Source organism: Ammodytes marinus, assembly GCF_949987685.1.
Source record: "Ammodytes marinus genome assembly, chromosome: 7".
NCBI lineage: Eukaryota > Metazoa > Chordata > Actinopteri > Uranoscopiformes > Ammodytidae > Ammodytes > Ammodytes marinus.
Genome location: NC_137211.1, coordinates 19,920,369 through 19,936,752, shown reverse-complemented (window position 1 = coordinate 19,936,752; position 16,384 = coordinate 19,920,369). Strand labels below are relative to the sequence as shown.

Here is a 16,384-nt window from a genome sequence, read left to right as displayed (position 1 = left end):
AATTTTACTTAATTTATTGAATGGTTGGGATCAGATAAATTAGTAATATTTTACACAACATTCATCGTGTTGTTGTTCAGTGAAATTATTGATTGTTCATGACATAATCAAAATTTGATGAAGTTCTACTTACAAATAAATCTGTTTTTAATTTATTATTTTGCATGGATGTCTGCCTATGACGAAACATAATGTTTATATGATTAGATTTATGTTTGGATATGAAACAGATCATTTAAATTTCCGCCATTAACTCCTATAATTCCCAATTTTGAATATTCCCCAAATTCCAGAGAGAAAGTTCCCATGTAAATTGTCCACCCCTTTGTAACCCTACATAACAAACACATTGTACCCAAACACTTGAAAACAGACAGCAAACCAAACAGAGAAAGCTAAAACAACAATTTCCCCCCATACTTACCAAAAAGACTTTGAGTGATTACCTCGCCTTACACTCATACACTAACAAATTGTTGGACAATATTAAAAGATCCCCAAAAATGATATATTTTCTTAACATTGACCCATACAACACCTGCATGTCTTTTAGCGCTGCCTGCTTTCCTTGGTCGTCTCTTTTTCTCTGAATGCTCGTCTTGGCCAGTAGCATCTTCACTCCCATCACTGTCACTTGCATCGTTGTCACTTACTAGCTCATTTGGATCTAAGTTAGATACACAGAATTCAGGCATTGTAGACTCAGCTTTACAATAGGTAAATGGACTTTATAATGCAATTATACAGTATATAGCACGATTCTAGTCAGACTCGACCACTCAAAGTGCTTTAAACTTCTGACACATCCACCCCTTTCACACACTGATGGCAGAGTCTGCTACTAGCCATAAGATATTTTAAGGCTGATCAAACCACATCGTTTGCCTCTCACTAAGCCATTCATACACACTCATACACTTGAGGTTCAGTGTCTTGACCAGGGACACTTCAAGATGTGGCAGGAGGCGGGAATTGAACCACCAACCCTTCGATTTCTAGACGAGCACCCTACCCGCTTAGCCACAGCCGCCCACAATATAGGTTACAGTAGAGTTATTGAAATAACATGTATGGCTTAGTTGTGCTTATTAAAGAGAAATTAGCAATGCTCCAGATGCTGACTCAGCCCTTAACACATTGAATGATTTAAGTTTCAGCTAATGTTCTTGTTTGGGTCTCGCGTACATAACATAGCCTTTATATGAAAAGACAATTACCTATACAGATTCAAACACTTCAAAACAGACAGCAAACCAAACAGATAAGGTTAAAACAACTATATCCACCCATACACAACAACAATATACAAGTTGTGGTAGTTAATGAGTTGTTGGACAACATGAAAAGATCCCCCCCATTAAAAAGAATATTTTCTTTTCTTGCCATCGACCCATACAACACCTGCATGTCTTTTAGCACTGCCTGCTTTCCGTGGTCGTCTCTTTTTCTCTAAATGCTCGTCTTGGCCAGTAGCATCTTCACTCCCATCACTGTCACTTGCGTCATTGTCACTTGCTAGCTCATTTGGTTCTAAGTTGGATACACAGAATTCAGGCGTTGTACACTCAGCTTTACAATAGGTAAATGGACTTGTAATTATACAAAGCACTTTACACTTGTGACACATTCACCCCTTTCACACACTGATGGCAGAGGCTGCTACTGCCGATAATATATTCCAAGGCTGATCAAGCTACATTGTTTGCCTCTCACTAAGCCATTCATACACACGCATACACTTGGGGTGTCTTGACCAGGGATACTTCGAGATGTGGCAGGAGGCCGGAATTGAACCACCAACCCTTCGATTTTAGACAAGCACCCTACCCGCTAAGCCACAGCCGTCCATATTATAGGTTCCACTAGAGTTATTGAAATAACATGTATAACTAAATTATGCTTATTAAAGAGAAATGAGCAATGTTCCAGATGCTGACTCAGGCCTTTACACATTGAATGATTTAAGTTTCAGCTAATTTTCTAGTTTGGGTCTCACGTACATAACAGCCTTTATATGGAAAGAAAATTACCTATACACATTCAAACATTGGAAACAGACAGCAAACCAAACAGATAAAGTTAAAACAACTATATCCGCCCATACACAACAACAATATACAAGTTGTGGAAGTTAATGAGTTGTTGGACAATATGAAAAGATCCCCCCATGAAAAAATATTTTCTTGCCATCGACCCATACAACACCTGCATGTCTTTTAGCATTGCCTGCTTTCCGTGGTCGTCTTTTTTTCTCTGAATGCTCGTCTTGGCCAGTAGCATCTTCACTCCCATCAATGTTGCTTGCTTCACTATCACTTGCTAGTTCATTTGGATCTAAGTTAGAGAAACAGACTTCATGTGGTACAAACTTTACAAAGTGGGTTTCCAATAAGTTATATAATATAAAACTACATTACGCTAATTAAAGAGATCCTATTATACTACTTTTCTGGTCTTAATTTCTTGTTAAAAACTGCTATAGAGCAACCTGATACAAATCACATCACAAAAAACTATGTAGATTTTCGGGACACTCTTCCTCTTACCCTAGCGAGCACAGCAGTCTCTCTCTACACACTGCTTTGAGCTTCTCCGCCCCTCCCCCCCTGCTGCAAACCCCACTCCGTTGTGATTGGTTACCTTCCTTCCAGCAGCGGGAGATTTTCAGGAAGGTGGGGGCATGCAGCCGGAGCTTGCCTGAGCAGCATTACCATACATGGAAACATCCGGGAGCGTGACAGAAACTACCCGGAAATTTGAACAAGTTATTTCTCGACCGGCTGTCATAGTGTTTAGTGCTCTGCACAGCCACCCCAGACGGTCAGCAGGGAATACGTCGAAATGCATGTACGTAATTATTTGATAAGCTAGTATGGTTAAACATGACTATAACTCATTATAACAACGTTTATAGGTCATAAAAGTCGAAAAGTATTATAGGTCCTCTTTAAAGATAAAGTAGAAATGTTCAAGATGCTCACTCAGGCCTTTACACTTTGAATAATTTAAGAAGTTTCAGCCTATTTCTTTTGTTTGGGTCTCACTGTCTGCAACAAAGCTGTTAAAGAAAAAATACCTATACACTCCATAAATTTGAGCATGGAGGTATTACAAACAATGCAAACTATGTAATCATGCTAATTCTTGATTTTAATTTAAACAAAAAGAAATCCTCTTTTGATATTTTTCATTGCACAGAAATGGAGAATAATGACTGAAGTTCTTCTGTCAGTACTTTACCACACATCACATTAGATATAAATGTGACTAATCTTGAGAGGTACGTTTCCTCCATGTAGTCAATATGTTCCCTGTTGTTTCTTACCTGATGTATGTTGTTTCCAGTGGACCTTCTTTTTGTGCTTTGTGCGTCTGGCAGAGCCAGTAGAGTCTTCAATTCCTTCTGAATCTACATCTTTGTAACTGGATTCTGCACAGATACAACACACATTCAAATATAAATTAAGAATGAATGCTCAATGACAACAATTAAAAAAGGGCTGTCAATTAAAAGGAAATGGAACATTCACATTACTTTGGATATTTAAAGCAGTATATTTGCTTAAGGTTAGCCATACAATTTCTTCATGTTCTGTCACTTGGCCATGTGTACATATCTTGAATTATTGGCACATCCATAGATTCTTAATTTTCTTCAGGATGCCTGCCTTCATTTGTATTTTAGTTCTCTGTTGTGTCAATTATAGTAAAATAGTTCAGATTTAATCTCTTTGAGATTAAAGCTCAATTTGAGGTCTAGTCGATTATAACAAATGGATGTACCAATTTCTAATCTTTAGTGCACTGGTGGATTAGTAGCAGGTCAGCATGATTTCATCATGAAAACAAATTCTAACCACCACAGACTACTCACCACAGTGCTGACAGTGAACATGCTTTGTTAGGCATTGATCAACTTTACCTGATACCTTGTGCTTCTTTGTTTTTTTTATCTTAGCTTCCCCTTTGGTCCCTGTTGGCTCAGACAAGATACTTCCGTCATTAGGCTTGTTCCCTTCTGCTCCGCTGTTTATACCCAGTCCAGGGACTGCACTTATATTACCCTCACTTCTACCAATGGCTAATGTCTTTTTTTCATTCAGGCCTTCTTCTTGTCTTGCTTTTACAGCTGCTAAAATCTTCTTCATCTCCTCTTGGCATTTAAGTTGTTGCTCATTGGCCACTTTCTCAAGGTCAATCTCTGGTCCACCAGTCAAGTGAGTTTGGCGAGCTGTCCTTTTACCAGCAGATGCGGGGTCACTTTCGACTTAGAAGACATGAAATACATCATACATTACACGTGCATTTGTTGTGAAAGTCAGCTACCGTAATTAAGGCAGTAAATTATTTTTTTCTCAGCCGAGCTAAGGGTGTAAGGGCAGGGTGTCATATTGTATCATATTGTATGAAATGTAAAGCCCACTGAGACAAATGTATTTGTGATTTTGGGCTATACAAATAAAACTGATTTGATTTTGATTTGATATAAATAGAAACTGACAAAATTATTATTGGTGCATTATACTGAAAATAGTTACCGTCCACAACCAGCCAGGCACTGCATGTTGTATTGCCAGCAACAGCTGAATAGATGCCTTTGTCCAGCTGTTTGCACCCCTTGATTAGTAGCCTGTGGATCAGTTTGTGGTCTGACACATTTATGCTGTATTTCTCTCCATCCTCCAGGATGCCGCCATTGCCCATCCATTTGATCCTGGGTAGTGGGTGTGTCAAGACGCATGCAAAGAGGGCATCTTCCCTTTCTTCAGCTATCACCTCCTGAATTTTAATAACAAAGTCCACATTGGAAACTGTAAAAACAAAACAAAAAGTGAAATAGCCATGTATTTAGTTTGTTACACAAATCTTATACAATTATTTGGACAGACGTAAAAACCTCCTAGTGTGTGAGGGATGTCACCTTGGAACCAGATACATTTACACATATTCATGAAAATTGAAAACCAATCATGGTCACGTTTCCATTAAGTTATTTAGCGGAAGCCCTTCCACTGTTTGTGACACAGCAATACATGTTTCACAAAGGTAAATGAAGACAACTGTCTTTCAAAAGGTAATTTTGCCTTTATGTGATGGAGATTTGATACACAGCAATATACATTTTTATTTCTAAAATCTTTCCTTTCTTGAACCTACATTTATAGTCTGTTAGTAGGACGTCATCCTCTTCATCCACTTGATTCAGCCCTGTGCCCTTTTGCATAAGGCTGTTTGTCCTCCAAGCACTCTTAAGGCTGTGTTTCTCTGTGGCATCTTCACCAAACGGTATCACACCATCCTAACACGTTTACAGAGGAAATGCTGACAAGATAAAACTTTCATCTTTTCACTTTGGACAATTTAATTTCAATCTTATGCATTTAGCATGTTAAAGGATGTCAAAGGACATATGCAATTTAAAAAAAGAAACATAAAAAGGTTGAATATAACATTTTCCAGTTATTTATTTAGATATTAATTTACAATATGTATGTTAATAAGTTGGAAACTCTTATATAATAGATATTTAATAATTTAAACTCCAATCCAATGTTGAAGGGTAAACATGATGCACTATAAAATAAATGGGGCACAGTCAATGTAGTACAGTACTCAACATCTAAAGAGATCTTAATCAGTCACACTGCACATCATTAACCCCCAGTTTCCTTGCTCTAATTTAGAACAGCCATCTTCTTTTTTTTTTACAAAGTTATACCTCTATTCGAATACTATCAGTACCAGGACTAGAATGAAAAGGGGATCTTAAGTCAGTGACAAACATCTTAAGTGAAATTACAGATCCATAATATATTTTTTTAAACTATACTGATGATTGACCTGTAAGTAATGCATCCAATGTTCTTTGAAAGCGCTTAGTTTTCATACCTTATACTTCTTTTGCGCTCTCTCCTTTTTCTTCTCTTCCAGTTTTTTGAGAATCGAATGCAAGTCCCTGACCCCAAATTCAGCACAGATGCGCTCGTAGTCTTTACTGTCAGCTTTCACCATGGCATCCCAGAACTTTTCATCTGTTTCCCCACCTGCTGTCTCTGTCTGGTTTTCTACTACTGCACTATGGGTGTTAGGCAGAGATTGACAATTCTCAATATAACCAAAAAACAATCAACGATAAAATGTACACATGCAGAAATATATGGTTAGGGCTATTTTATATAATTTTTTCTTATTTACCTTTTTTTTCGCAGCAATTTTCTGAAATCTGATGGATTTGTTGAAGCTGAAAGTAGCAAGTTCAGTTCAAGTTTGATAATGTCTTTTAAAGCTAGACAGTAGATTTTAACTCATATAAAGCTATGAGGGAACTACAAATGATTGATAATGAGGATTTTTTAAATAATTAAAAACATACAAAAAACTTGCCATTAAGTAAAAAACAGGAATATGTTTTGAAAGAAATTACTATGCCTGCTACAGTTTCTAACGATCAAAACGCTCACAGTCCTGTTTAGAACTGTACTGAGTGAGCGACTCTTACCATCAATCACATTTAATATAGTTGTGCAGACAGCTTTGCCATAATCGTTTACAGCGTAGCATTTGTATGTATCTGCTTCTTCTGCAGTCACTTTGCAAATCTAGAAATGCAAACAATATGGGACATGGCAAGTTATTAGATGCACAGATTGAAGGCACACAGCAGCTGTCACATATTTTAATGCAGCACTGTGTTTTTCCTTACTGTTAAATACATATGTATTCAATCATTTAGTCACTCACCTCTAATATATACTCTCCAGTTGATTCGTCATATTTACTCTGAAATTTTTTCTTTTCCGAAACAGTCCCTTTAGCTCTTCTCCATGACACCTTTGGTTTTGGATCCCCATTCACCACTGCCTTGAAAACAACCAATTTCCCTAAAATGTATAAGAAAATATTTCATTGTAATTTTGACATCTACTGTATGATATTCAGTCGGTGTTCATAATTGGAAAGATTGTGCCTTGACACACAACCAATCATGTTTTCTTTCACCAGTCATGTATTGGCATGCAGTTGTAATGCTGTATTATATTAAAACCTACCTGCATTGATAGTCACTGGTGGTGGTCCACTCTCGAAATCTGGGGTGCTTTTCCCATCTGGTATGTCTACTAAATATTGAGTGATCATTACTCCAGGGGTCTTAGATTTTCTTCGGATGGCAGCTAAGGAAAAGCCAGCAAGAATAAAACTAATATCAGTTAATTTTGAGCATTGTAAAGTACAAGCTAACATTAAAAACTAAACAAAAATCTATTTTACACTGAAATACTTCACTGGGTAGGGAGTGCAGAATAATTTTTTGCTACCAGCAGATGTCAGTAGTGACAAATGTTTTCCCAGTGATGCTTTTGTGTGTCTGTGTTGATAGAAACTAAACTTAAAGGAAATACTGCACACAGCTGCATGTTGGCTGATACTGCCATGTATAAGTGTCACACTATTACGTACTCTCTGATACAAAACCATAGCACATGTATAGATTTTCACATAATTAATGCAATCAACGATCACTTCCATTATCAATGAATCAGTTTCTCCATTTTTGTTGCTACTACTACACAAATCATTTCAGCTCTAGTACACATATTCAATATGTTGCCCACAAAGATAAATGAATACACTATACACAGTAAGTCACATAAGCAATTTAAACAGAAGTGCACAAAATCCACTTTGTGATCCCGTGCCTGCCTGTTTTGCTGCAGATTTTTTCTTATCATGTGCAAAGATAGAGGATCACAGAGTAGTCGATGAAGAACAACATTAATCCTGATTAATGATTATTATGACAAGGACTGACATAGGAAAACCGCCACCCTGTCATACAAGTAACTGAGGCCGACTGATTTGACATGGTAGTAAATACATGTTTCAGGTTATCAACACAATGACAAGACATGTCACAAACAGACACAGCAGTCAATAATACCTAATGTATTATTCAATATTTAGTATAAAATTCATAATACTCAATGTAGGTCAGCATTGTATTCAAACAGTACAGTGGTGCATGGAGACCTCAAAACACTTCTATGTCTACCAGAAAATAAGACGGCTTTTACTTCACCTGTCTTGTTGCCAGACACCTCATTAAAACGTTGAATGTATTGATGAACGAGGGAGAAATCTGGGTGAGAGGAAATGACACTAGATCAGTAAAAAGTACATGAGTGGATGGTAGCTTTAAGATATTAAAATATGTGAGAGAGAAAGAGAGACTTCCTGCCTTTGAGGCACACAATACATTTAGACTACCTACCAAGATCTAATGCATGCAAGTCTGTGCAAGCTTCAGTTTAGTTGAATATGTGTGCGGCAAACACATTTCTGGAGTTTGGTACCAGCAACCAAGTATTTATTAAGAGAGAAACAAACCAAAGTAATTGAGTGGGATATATATAGGGGAGAGTGGGGGGAGCTTTGCCACTTTTACTCAAAGTTACTTTAAAGTGAGGCCTTGACAGTAAAGTCTCCAACTAATATATGTATGTATATTTCAGGATGTGATGCATCCCTGGCAACAATAACTTTGGATCTGAAATAAGCTGTTAAAGAAATATAGCTTTCGGAAAAAATACGTCTTGTGGCACAACTTGCCACCGGTGCGGGGTAAGTTGTGCCTTTGGAGAGAATATCATGGTGTAAATTTTAGGGCCCGACTGATATGGATTTTTGAGTGCTGATGCTTTTCAGAGAAAAATTACGATAACTATTAAATCGTCCGTTTTTTTTATTTTTTATCCCCAAAATATATATTGAGAAAATGTACTTTTTTGAACCCTATAAATACTTGTTACTGTCGATAGGTGTACAGGAACTTTTTATTTATTGAAATATGCATTATCTAAAAAAAAGAAAGTGTTACAAATATGTCTAAAGTGACATGACGCATTTTTAAACTCAGACATTACGCATTTTATGTAACTGCACCCAACCCTCTGGAACTCCCTCCCTCCAAACATCAGCATCTTAGACTAAATAAACTCAGTCAAAAGTCAACTCAAAACTCACTCAAAATATTTACTTTATTTACTTTAAATAAACCTTAAATAAGTAATTGTCTTATGGATTTGTCTTGCATTACAGTTTATGATATATATATATCAATGACACAATTTACCCCATGGTATTCTCTCTTGTGGCACAACTTACACCACACCGGGGGCAAGTTGTGCCACAAGACAACTTTTTTTCCGAAAGCTATATTTCTTAAACAATTTATTCCAGATCCAAAGTTTGTATTGCCAGGGATGCACAACATACTGAAATATATGTACTAGGGCTGTCAAAATTAACGCGTTAACGCAGGGTGATTCATTTCTGGAATTATCGGCGTCAATTTTTTTTTACGCATTTAACGCATGTGCAGAATGATCCGCCCCGTACATCCCACCGGCTCTGCACTTCAGTCACTAGCCTTGTTTGAGAGGCAGCCGTCTAGCTAAGACCTGCGCAGACGCTGGTCTTGCTGAGTGCACAGCATTTTTGCTGTGCACTCAGCAAGACGCGCGTCATAATTGCGAGGGTCTGAGCAAGACGGCTCCTGCTCAAACGAGGCTACTCTAACGTTGTGGCTGAACCAGGATCAGTAGCTGCGCGCAGCCAAACATAGCAGCACGTTAGCCCGTGCCGTGTTTTAAACTGCTAACGGCCACGTCTGTGTCGGGGGCATTGATAGTATATAAATTCAACTGCCGCGGGTGGCAGTTGATGTCGAAGCAGCAGGAGGAGAAACATTGTCCGCTCTGTTCAGAGCCCGCGAGGACACAAACGTCTGCAGTTTTCAGCGGTGTGTGTGGTCAGACATCAACTTAACGTCTGCTTCCTGGCACACATGAACAGTCCCCTAGGACGTGGTCGCGCGTACAAACGCACGCACGCACACACACACACACACACACACACACACGCACGCACTACACACACACACACACACACACACACACACACACACACACACACACACACACACACACACACCGCGGACTGTAATCAAGTTGTATTCAAGAATGCACAACCTATAGATTCACCAAATAAATGGCATTCTATAGCCTATCTTATATTTGCCCAAAGACATAGTAAAGAGACAGACCAATTGAATTATGGTTTGGTAGGTAGGCCTATATATTTTAGTTTGATTTAAATGTATTTTCAGTATTAAAACTCATCGTTTGGATTTTCAATTAATAAACATAGTAATTTTAAATGTACATATCCACCTTCTGTCATTTATATTTCCACACAACAACATACAGAGAAAATTCGAATTTTTCGGGCATATTTCGAATGGTAAAATGAATCGTGATTAATCCACAGAATCCTGTGATTAATCTGATTAAAATTTTAATCGTTTGACATATATATATATATATATATATATATATATATATATATATATATATATATATCTCTCTCTCTCTCTCTCTCTCCCAGTAGATCAGCAGTTTCTGAAATACTCATACCAGCCCTCCTGGCACCCTCAACATTGCCATGTTCAAAGTCGCTTAAACCCCTTTTCTTCCCTATTGTTTAAATTCGGTACATTGTCTTGACCACATCTAAATGCCTAAATGCATTACATTGCTGCCATGTGATTGGCTGATTAGCTTTTTGTTTTTATAAGCCATTGAACAGGTGTACCTAATAAAGTGGCCGGTGAGTGTATATCGGTCGGGCCCTAGTACATTTTGCCATCGATATATCTCATAAACTGAAAAGCAAGAAAAATCCATTAGACAATTACTTATTTAAGGTTTATTTAAAGTAAATATTTTAAAAAGATCGAAGGTCAATTTTCTTAAACAAGGCCTAGCAGGTCTAGGTGGTTTTACCTGCAAAGCTCACAATGACAAAGAAACCATCATCATCTTTCTGGCCATCTGAACTCTCATCAGTGGTGTCGTTAAGTGGAATGGAGATGTCAGTCTCTTCTGAGCTACTGTAGACAATCACTTTCTTTTTGGTGACCAGCGTATACAGCCATGCCACTGGCACAACTCTCAGAAATTTACTTTGCACTAGCTGTGGAACCAACGGCCGCCTGACATGTGATTCCCCCTCCATTTCTGCCTTTAAATCAAGGCTCAAAACCCATCTGTACACCCTGGCTAACCCAAAGACCCTGTCAGACTTAGTTTGGAAAGCAAAGGAACAGAAAGCTCATGGAAGCTTGAAGGTCACAGATGATCACAGTAAAGGGCAGCAGGAAGACAACCCTAATCCAGGGATGTTTTCTCACATCCTCAGTTTATCAGAAAAGCCTGTTATAGAAGAACTTGAGTCAACTGGCTGTTGAAGTGCTTGTGAGTTGAGAAAACTACAGTATAATGCGCATAGTTCCCATGAAACGTACAACTTAATGGAGATACTGTCTATTATGTTGTTGGAGTGAATGTTTTTATGTTGCGATTAAGCTCTCTAAAGTCAAAGGGAGCTGCACATTCAGCGGCAAACTCTCTTTATCTCTTTAATCATTATGAGTATTGCATAGTTTTCACATGTAGCCAAAGTAAACAAATACATGTTCAGTCATTTTCCCATATTGGTAGCAGGAACACAGCCTTAGGATGACATGTTTAAGGTATAGACTTAATAATCCAGTTAAATACCTTTTTATTTATTTTAATTTAATTGCAACTACCATTAACATGTTATTTTGTTTAAGCATTATAGGGCTTTTTAGAATAGATAGATGGACCAGACTTTAATTTTTAAGTTTAAAATGTTTTAATATTTCTTTAGTTTTTATATAAAGTATTGTTGAAGCCTGCACATTACTTATGTTGATAATGCAACACAACACTTAATGTTTCAAAGCCACTGCCTCGATTTACCAATCTGTAAATATATAGGGGAGAACGGGGTAATTTGTCACATGGGTTGGATGTCACATTCGTTATATCTCGCCACCAGAGCGCGCTAGCTCTGAAATGTTGATATAAAAAAGGTCCAGAATTGGGATCAGAGGTCACATACATAGACTTCCTTGGAGGAAGACAGCTGCATTTCAGGTGAGAGGATGTTTTGTGTTTTTCATGTCAAATTCAAAATATTTTGCTTCTCAGTATTTTTCTTCTAGGCTTTTACACAATGGGTTTATAACAAAACACTTGTTACCCTCAGAAAGTGTGAAGGGTGAACTATAGTTTAGATTGTGGTTAGCAAGCTAATTAGTTGTCAGATGGTTGTTGGCCTTGATGCTAGCAAGAAATTCAAGTTGGGGTTGGTCGTCAAATTTTTTGGAGGGTTGGTTGTCACATGTTATCTCAAGGCTGCAGCCAGAAAAGGAACCCAATAACGAAAGAAATTGTCAAGCTGTATCCTCACTGACACCCCAGAGAAGGAAAGAATAGAGCAGGAAAAGGCAGCTAGCAAGCAAAAGAAAAAAGGGCAACAAAATCAAAACAACCCAGTGCATCCCAAACTAGACCAGCTGCCAAGGCTACATTAAGTTATGTAGGCCTATTTGTCAACTTGACAATGCAATTAAACATTCAAATTTGGTTCTGCCTCCTTGCCTTCTTTTTAAGATTTTTCCCATTAAGATAACATTGTGACAAACAACCCCATAGTGTGTGACAACCGACCCCTTGATGGGGTTGGTTGTCACAATGTGTCAGAGTGTCTTTGATGGTAAATTACTTCTTCATTACAATAAGTTGGAAAAAAAGAGAGACACATATTTCTAGCCAACACCTTAAGCTTCAATTTAATGTAGGAATGGCTATTGACAGATGTTTTGGTGATGAGCAATTCTCACTAGAGTAAAAAGTGTGCCTACTTACCCCGTTCTCCCCTACAACATGGAGTGCTTTTCGACCTTCTAAATTGCTCATTGACTCCAGCAATATGTCATGTTATGCTTTGACAGGATAAATGGCAGCTAATTTTCTCCCACTTTGAATGATGAATTTACTTTAACACAGTTTATTAGATGGTAATTAAACTAGTTTGCTCATGACAATTGCCCAATTTACAGATAATCACTGCCAAATAGTTTTGTAATACAATGTGATGAATTATTTTACAAAACAATGCAGCAGTACCTACAGAATAGGAGCTTAATCATAATTGTTTACTTTTATTATTTAGGAATAAACTTATAAAGATATGAATAATGTGACTTTAAGCCTTGCAGAAAAATATTTAGTGATATAGCAGTTTGTAAAATCCATTTCCATTAGATTTATCTTTACGAATGGAAGAATTTACATAAAGGTAAACAAACATTTAAAAAAAAGAGAAGAATGCTTGCTTTAAAAAAAATCAATATATTTACGTTCAGAAAATCAAACATAAATAAGACAACAGACTCAATTTCACAAGACAACAGACTAAATTTCACACTATCTGTCCTAATCTGTTAAATGGTTTGCTTCAATCTGCTAATGCATAATTTTATGTATGTAAAGATGGACACCAGGCCAATTTATTCTTGCTTAAATCAGTGACATCAAACAGGACGAAGCAGAAAATTAAGTTATTTGACGAGAAAAGAGGCACTGCAGTACTGTACTTCGTTTGCTGGTCTTGGGACCCGCGTTCTTGTCCGTTTTCCACATTTTGCCAAGACTTAACTGTCAAATGGAACCTGTAACCTGCAAATAGATGTGAACAAAACCATTAGTACCAATGATATGACCAGACAGAAATGTTCCTTTGCATTATAAGTACAATCTAACTATTTATCTAACTATATAAATAGAGGAAAGTCTGTCAGACAGTCTGTGTGTCATTCCTAATTTTTCTTCTCAACGGGTTAACCTATCATGCTGAAATATCACATGGCCCCTCAGTATATAATTGGCCAGACACTGGCATAGCCATTTTTCACATTTGTCACTGCAAACGTTGAAAAATTGCTTGATCTCTGTGGCGCATTTGTGCTGCATATCCTGAAGCAGGCACAGTACCCCGCTGTTTGCACAAACATAGACACAGAGGGGGAAAAAGTGGGTCTGATTTACCATACTGTAGATGTTTCCCGATGGCCTGGCCTGCTCGGGCGATCGGGTGTGTGCATTCTAGCGGATTGATAAATGTGTCAATCTAGTGAAACTTTCGAAAGATTCTGTTTCCCTTTGCTGATCACTGACACAGTGTAATTCTGGTGAGCTGATATAGCCGAGTTATATCGGAAGTGCTGTGCCTGCCTGTATCATACAGTGTTATGGCTACTTCACAGCAATCTGAAGGTACAAAACATGCTTTTATGTTTTATTCATATAAGATAGACTATTTTAAATCATGTAAAATATGTTTTTAGCAGGTGTGGTTAACTTTTGATGGGTCAGGGTTTTTCCTGGCTCAGAATGGGCCTTTGGGGGGTCAGTACGCGACAACTTTTTTTGGAGTCGCGACTGTGCAACAGTAAAGGCAAACGGTTTGTGTATTTTAAGAGGGGTGTGGGGTTAAGGAGAGGGTAGTTTCTGTCCAGCTCAAGAGCATTTGAGTCAGCCTGTCAATCACTGCGTAACCATGGAGCTCACTGACGCTTATGAAATCACAATAAACAACCTGTAGATATGAAGTCAAAATACTAATAATGACTAGGCCTACCTATTTAATACTTATTGTTTCTAATTGATCTAAACCATGGAAATTGCAAGAAGGTAGGGCTGGTCGATTATGAAAAAATCATAATCATGATTATTTTGAGTAATCACATTGTTTTACCTCGATTATTAAAGACAGTTAATCATTGATTTAAGAACATTATGCATTTATTTTACTTTTAACAAGGTTTTTTTCTAATAACACCATGACTTTGGACTTTAAACAAAGGTCTAATTGAACTGAAAACAGGGAGAATAGAAATAGGCTAAATAAGTGAAACATATTTTTAATAATTGAATAAAATAAATATGTCAAAATAAAAATAACCAGTTGTAAATGCTGTTGATAGGGCACGTCTTTTGATAGCATTAAATGTAAGAGCATGATTTATTTACGTCAAGGAGCAGGGTGGATAGGCAGTTGCATTGTAGTGTTGACAGTTGTGGCAGGAGTCAAAGAGCTTTACATTTCCTGATTTCCATTCATTGATTGCTTGGTAATAGAATCATAGACCACTATGATTCGACTTAAAGTGAATAAACAAATTGGTCGGGATGTTTAGAGGTGCAGATCAGGTCGTACATGCCTTTTTTCTCTCTCTCTCTCTCTCTCTCTCTCAGTCGAGTATGTCGCGTGACATATCTTGCACATTATTTTAGTTTGTTGTGAGTCTGAAGTTTTCAGGTGAGGGAGGGGCAGAGCGAGCGCATGGCTCGGCTGAAAGGGTTCGCTGCATTTAAAAGCCTGCATGCCCCGGCGTGCGGAACAATGATAGTTTAATTATGATTATTTTGTTTTCATGATTGAGGGAAGCCGTAATAGTAATCGAAAATTAAATTCAAGTTATTGCCCAGTCCCTCAAGAAGGATGACTCAAATTGGGCTGAATTTGGAGAGGTTTTAAATGGCTATATTTATTCTCAATATTTATCATTTTGGCGCTCCTGATTTTCCTTTGGCGCTGGATAAATCCGCTTTGGCGGGCGCCAAAATTTTCTCTATGCAGGAAAAACCTTGGTTATTATGATTAAAGAGGACCTATGATACTTTTCGACTTTTATGACATATAAACGTTGTTATAATGATTTATAGTCATGTTTAACCATACTAGAGTATATCAAGTAATTACGTACATGCATTTCGACGTATTCCCTGCTGACCGTCAGGGGTGGCTATGCAGAGCACTAAAAACTATGGCAGCCGGTCGAGCCGAACTTGTTCAAATTTCCAGGTTGTGTCTGTCACGCTGGGGTCGTTTCTGTCATGTTTCCATATATGGTAATGCTGCCGCTCAGGCAAGCTCCGGCTGCATGCCCCCACCTTCCTTAAAATGTCCTGCTGCTGGAAGGAAGGTAACCAATCACAACGGAGTGGGGTTTGCAGCAGGGGGGGGAGGGGCGGAGAAGCTCAAAGCAGTGTGTAGAGAGAGACTGCTGTGCTCGCTAGGGTAAGAGGAAGAGTGTCCCGAAAATCTACATAGTTTTTTGTGATGTGATTCATGTCAGGTTGCTCTATAGCAGTTTATAACAAGAAAAGAAGACCAGAAAAGTAGTATAATAGGATCTCTTTTAGGGTGTAACACAAAAGTCATGGTTCAGTATGTAACTCGGTTTTTAAGTCACGGTTCGGTTCTGTAAGGTACGGTTCTTAGTTAAGAGGAACATTTTTAAAAAGACTGTGCAGCATTAACTGTACAATTGCAGCCTAAAGGTATTTTTCAGTATAGAAAAGAAGATACTGCCGCAAACAACCATGGTCTCCAATAAATAAAATACTTCTCAAATAAAAGTGCAAGTTCCGCACCGCAATCAAATCAAGTC

General features: G+C 37.8%; 1 protein-coding gene across 1 annotated transcript in view; it reads right to left on the bottom strand.

Annotated features, from left to right (window-relative positions):
* Positions 1–13,571, bottom strand: part of LOC307252896 (immunoglobulin-like and fibronectin type III domain-containing protein 1) — a gene marked incomplete at both ends in the record, with an annotated part of 34,391 nt that extends 20,820 nt beyond the window's left edge. The window contains 9 exons of the mRNA XM_080030720.1: positions 3,326–3,430; positions 4,539–4,811; positions 5,158–5,299; positions 5,890–6,071; positions 6,500–6,599; positions 6,742–6,881; positions 7,050–7,172; positions 8,078–8,137; positions 13,526–13,571. Coding sequence (XP_079886846.1) covers positions 3,326–3,430; positions 4,539–4,811; positions 5,158–5,299; positions 5,890–6,071; positions 6,500–6,599; positions 6,742–6,881; positions 7,050–7,172; positions 8,078–8,137; positions 13,526–13,571 — 1,171 coding nt within the window. The remainder of the gene's footprint in view (positions 1–3,325; positions 3,431–4,538; positions 4,812–5,157; positions 5,300–5,889; positions 6,072–6,499; positions 6,600–6,741; positions 6,882–7,049; positions 7,173–8,077; positions 8,138–13,525) is intronic.
* Between the last annotated feature and the right edge of the window lie 2,813 nt (positions 13,572–16,384).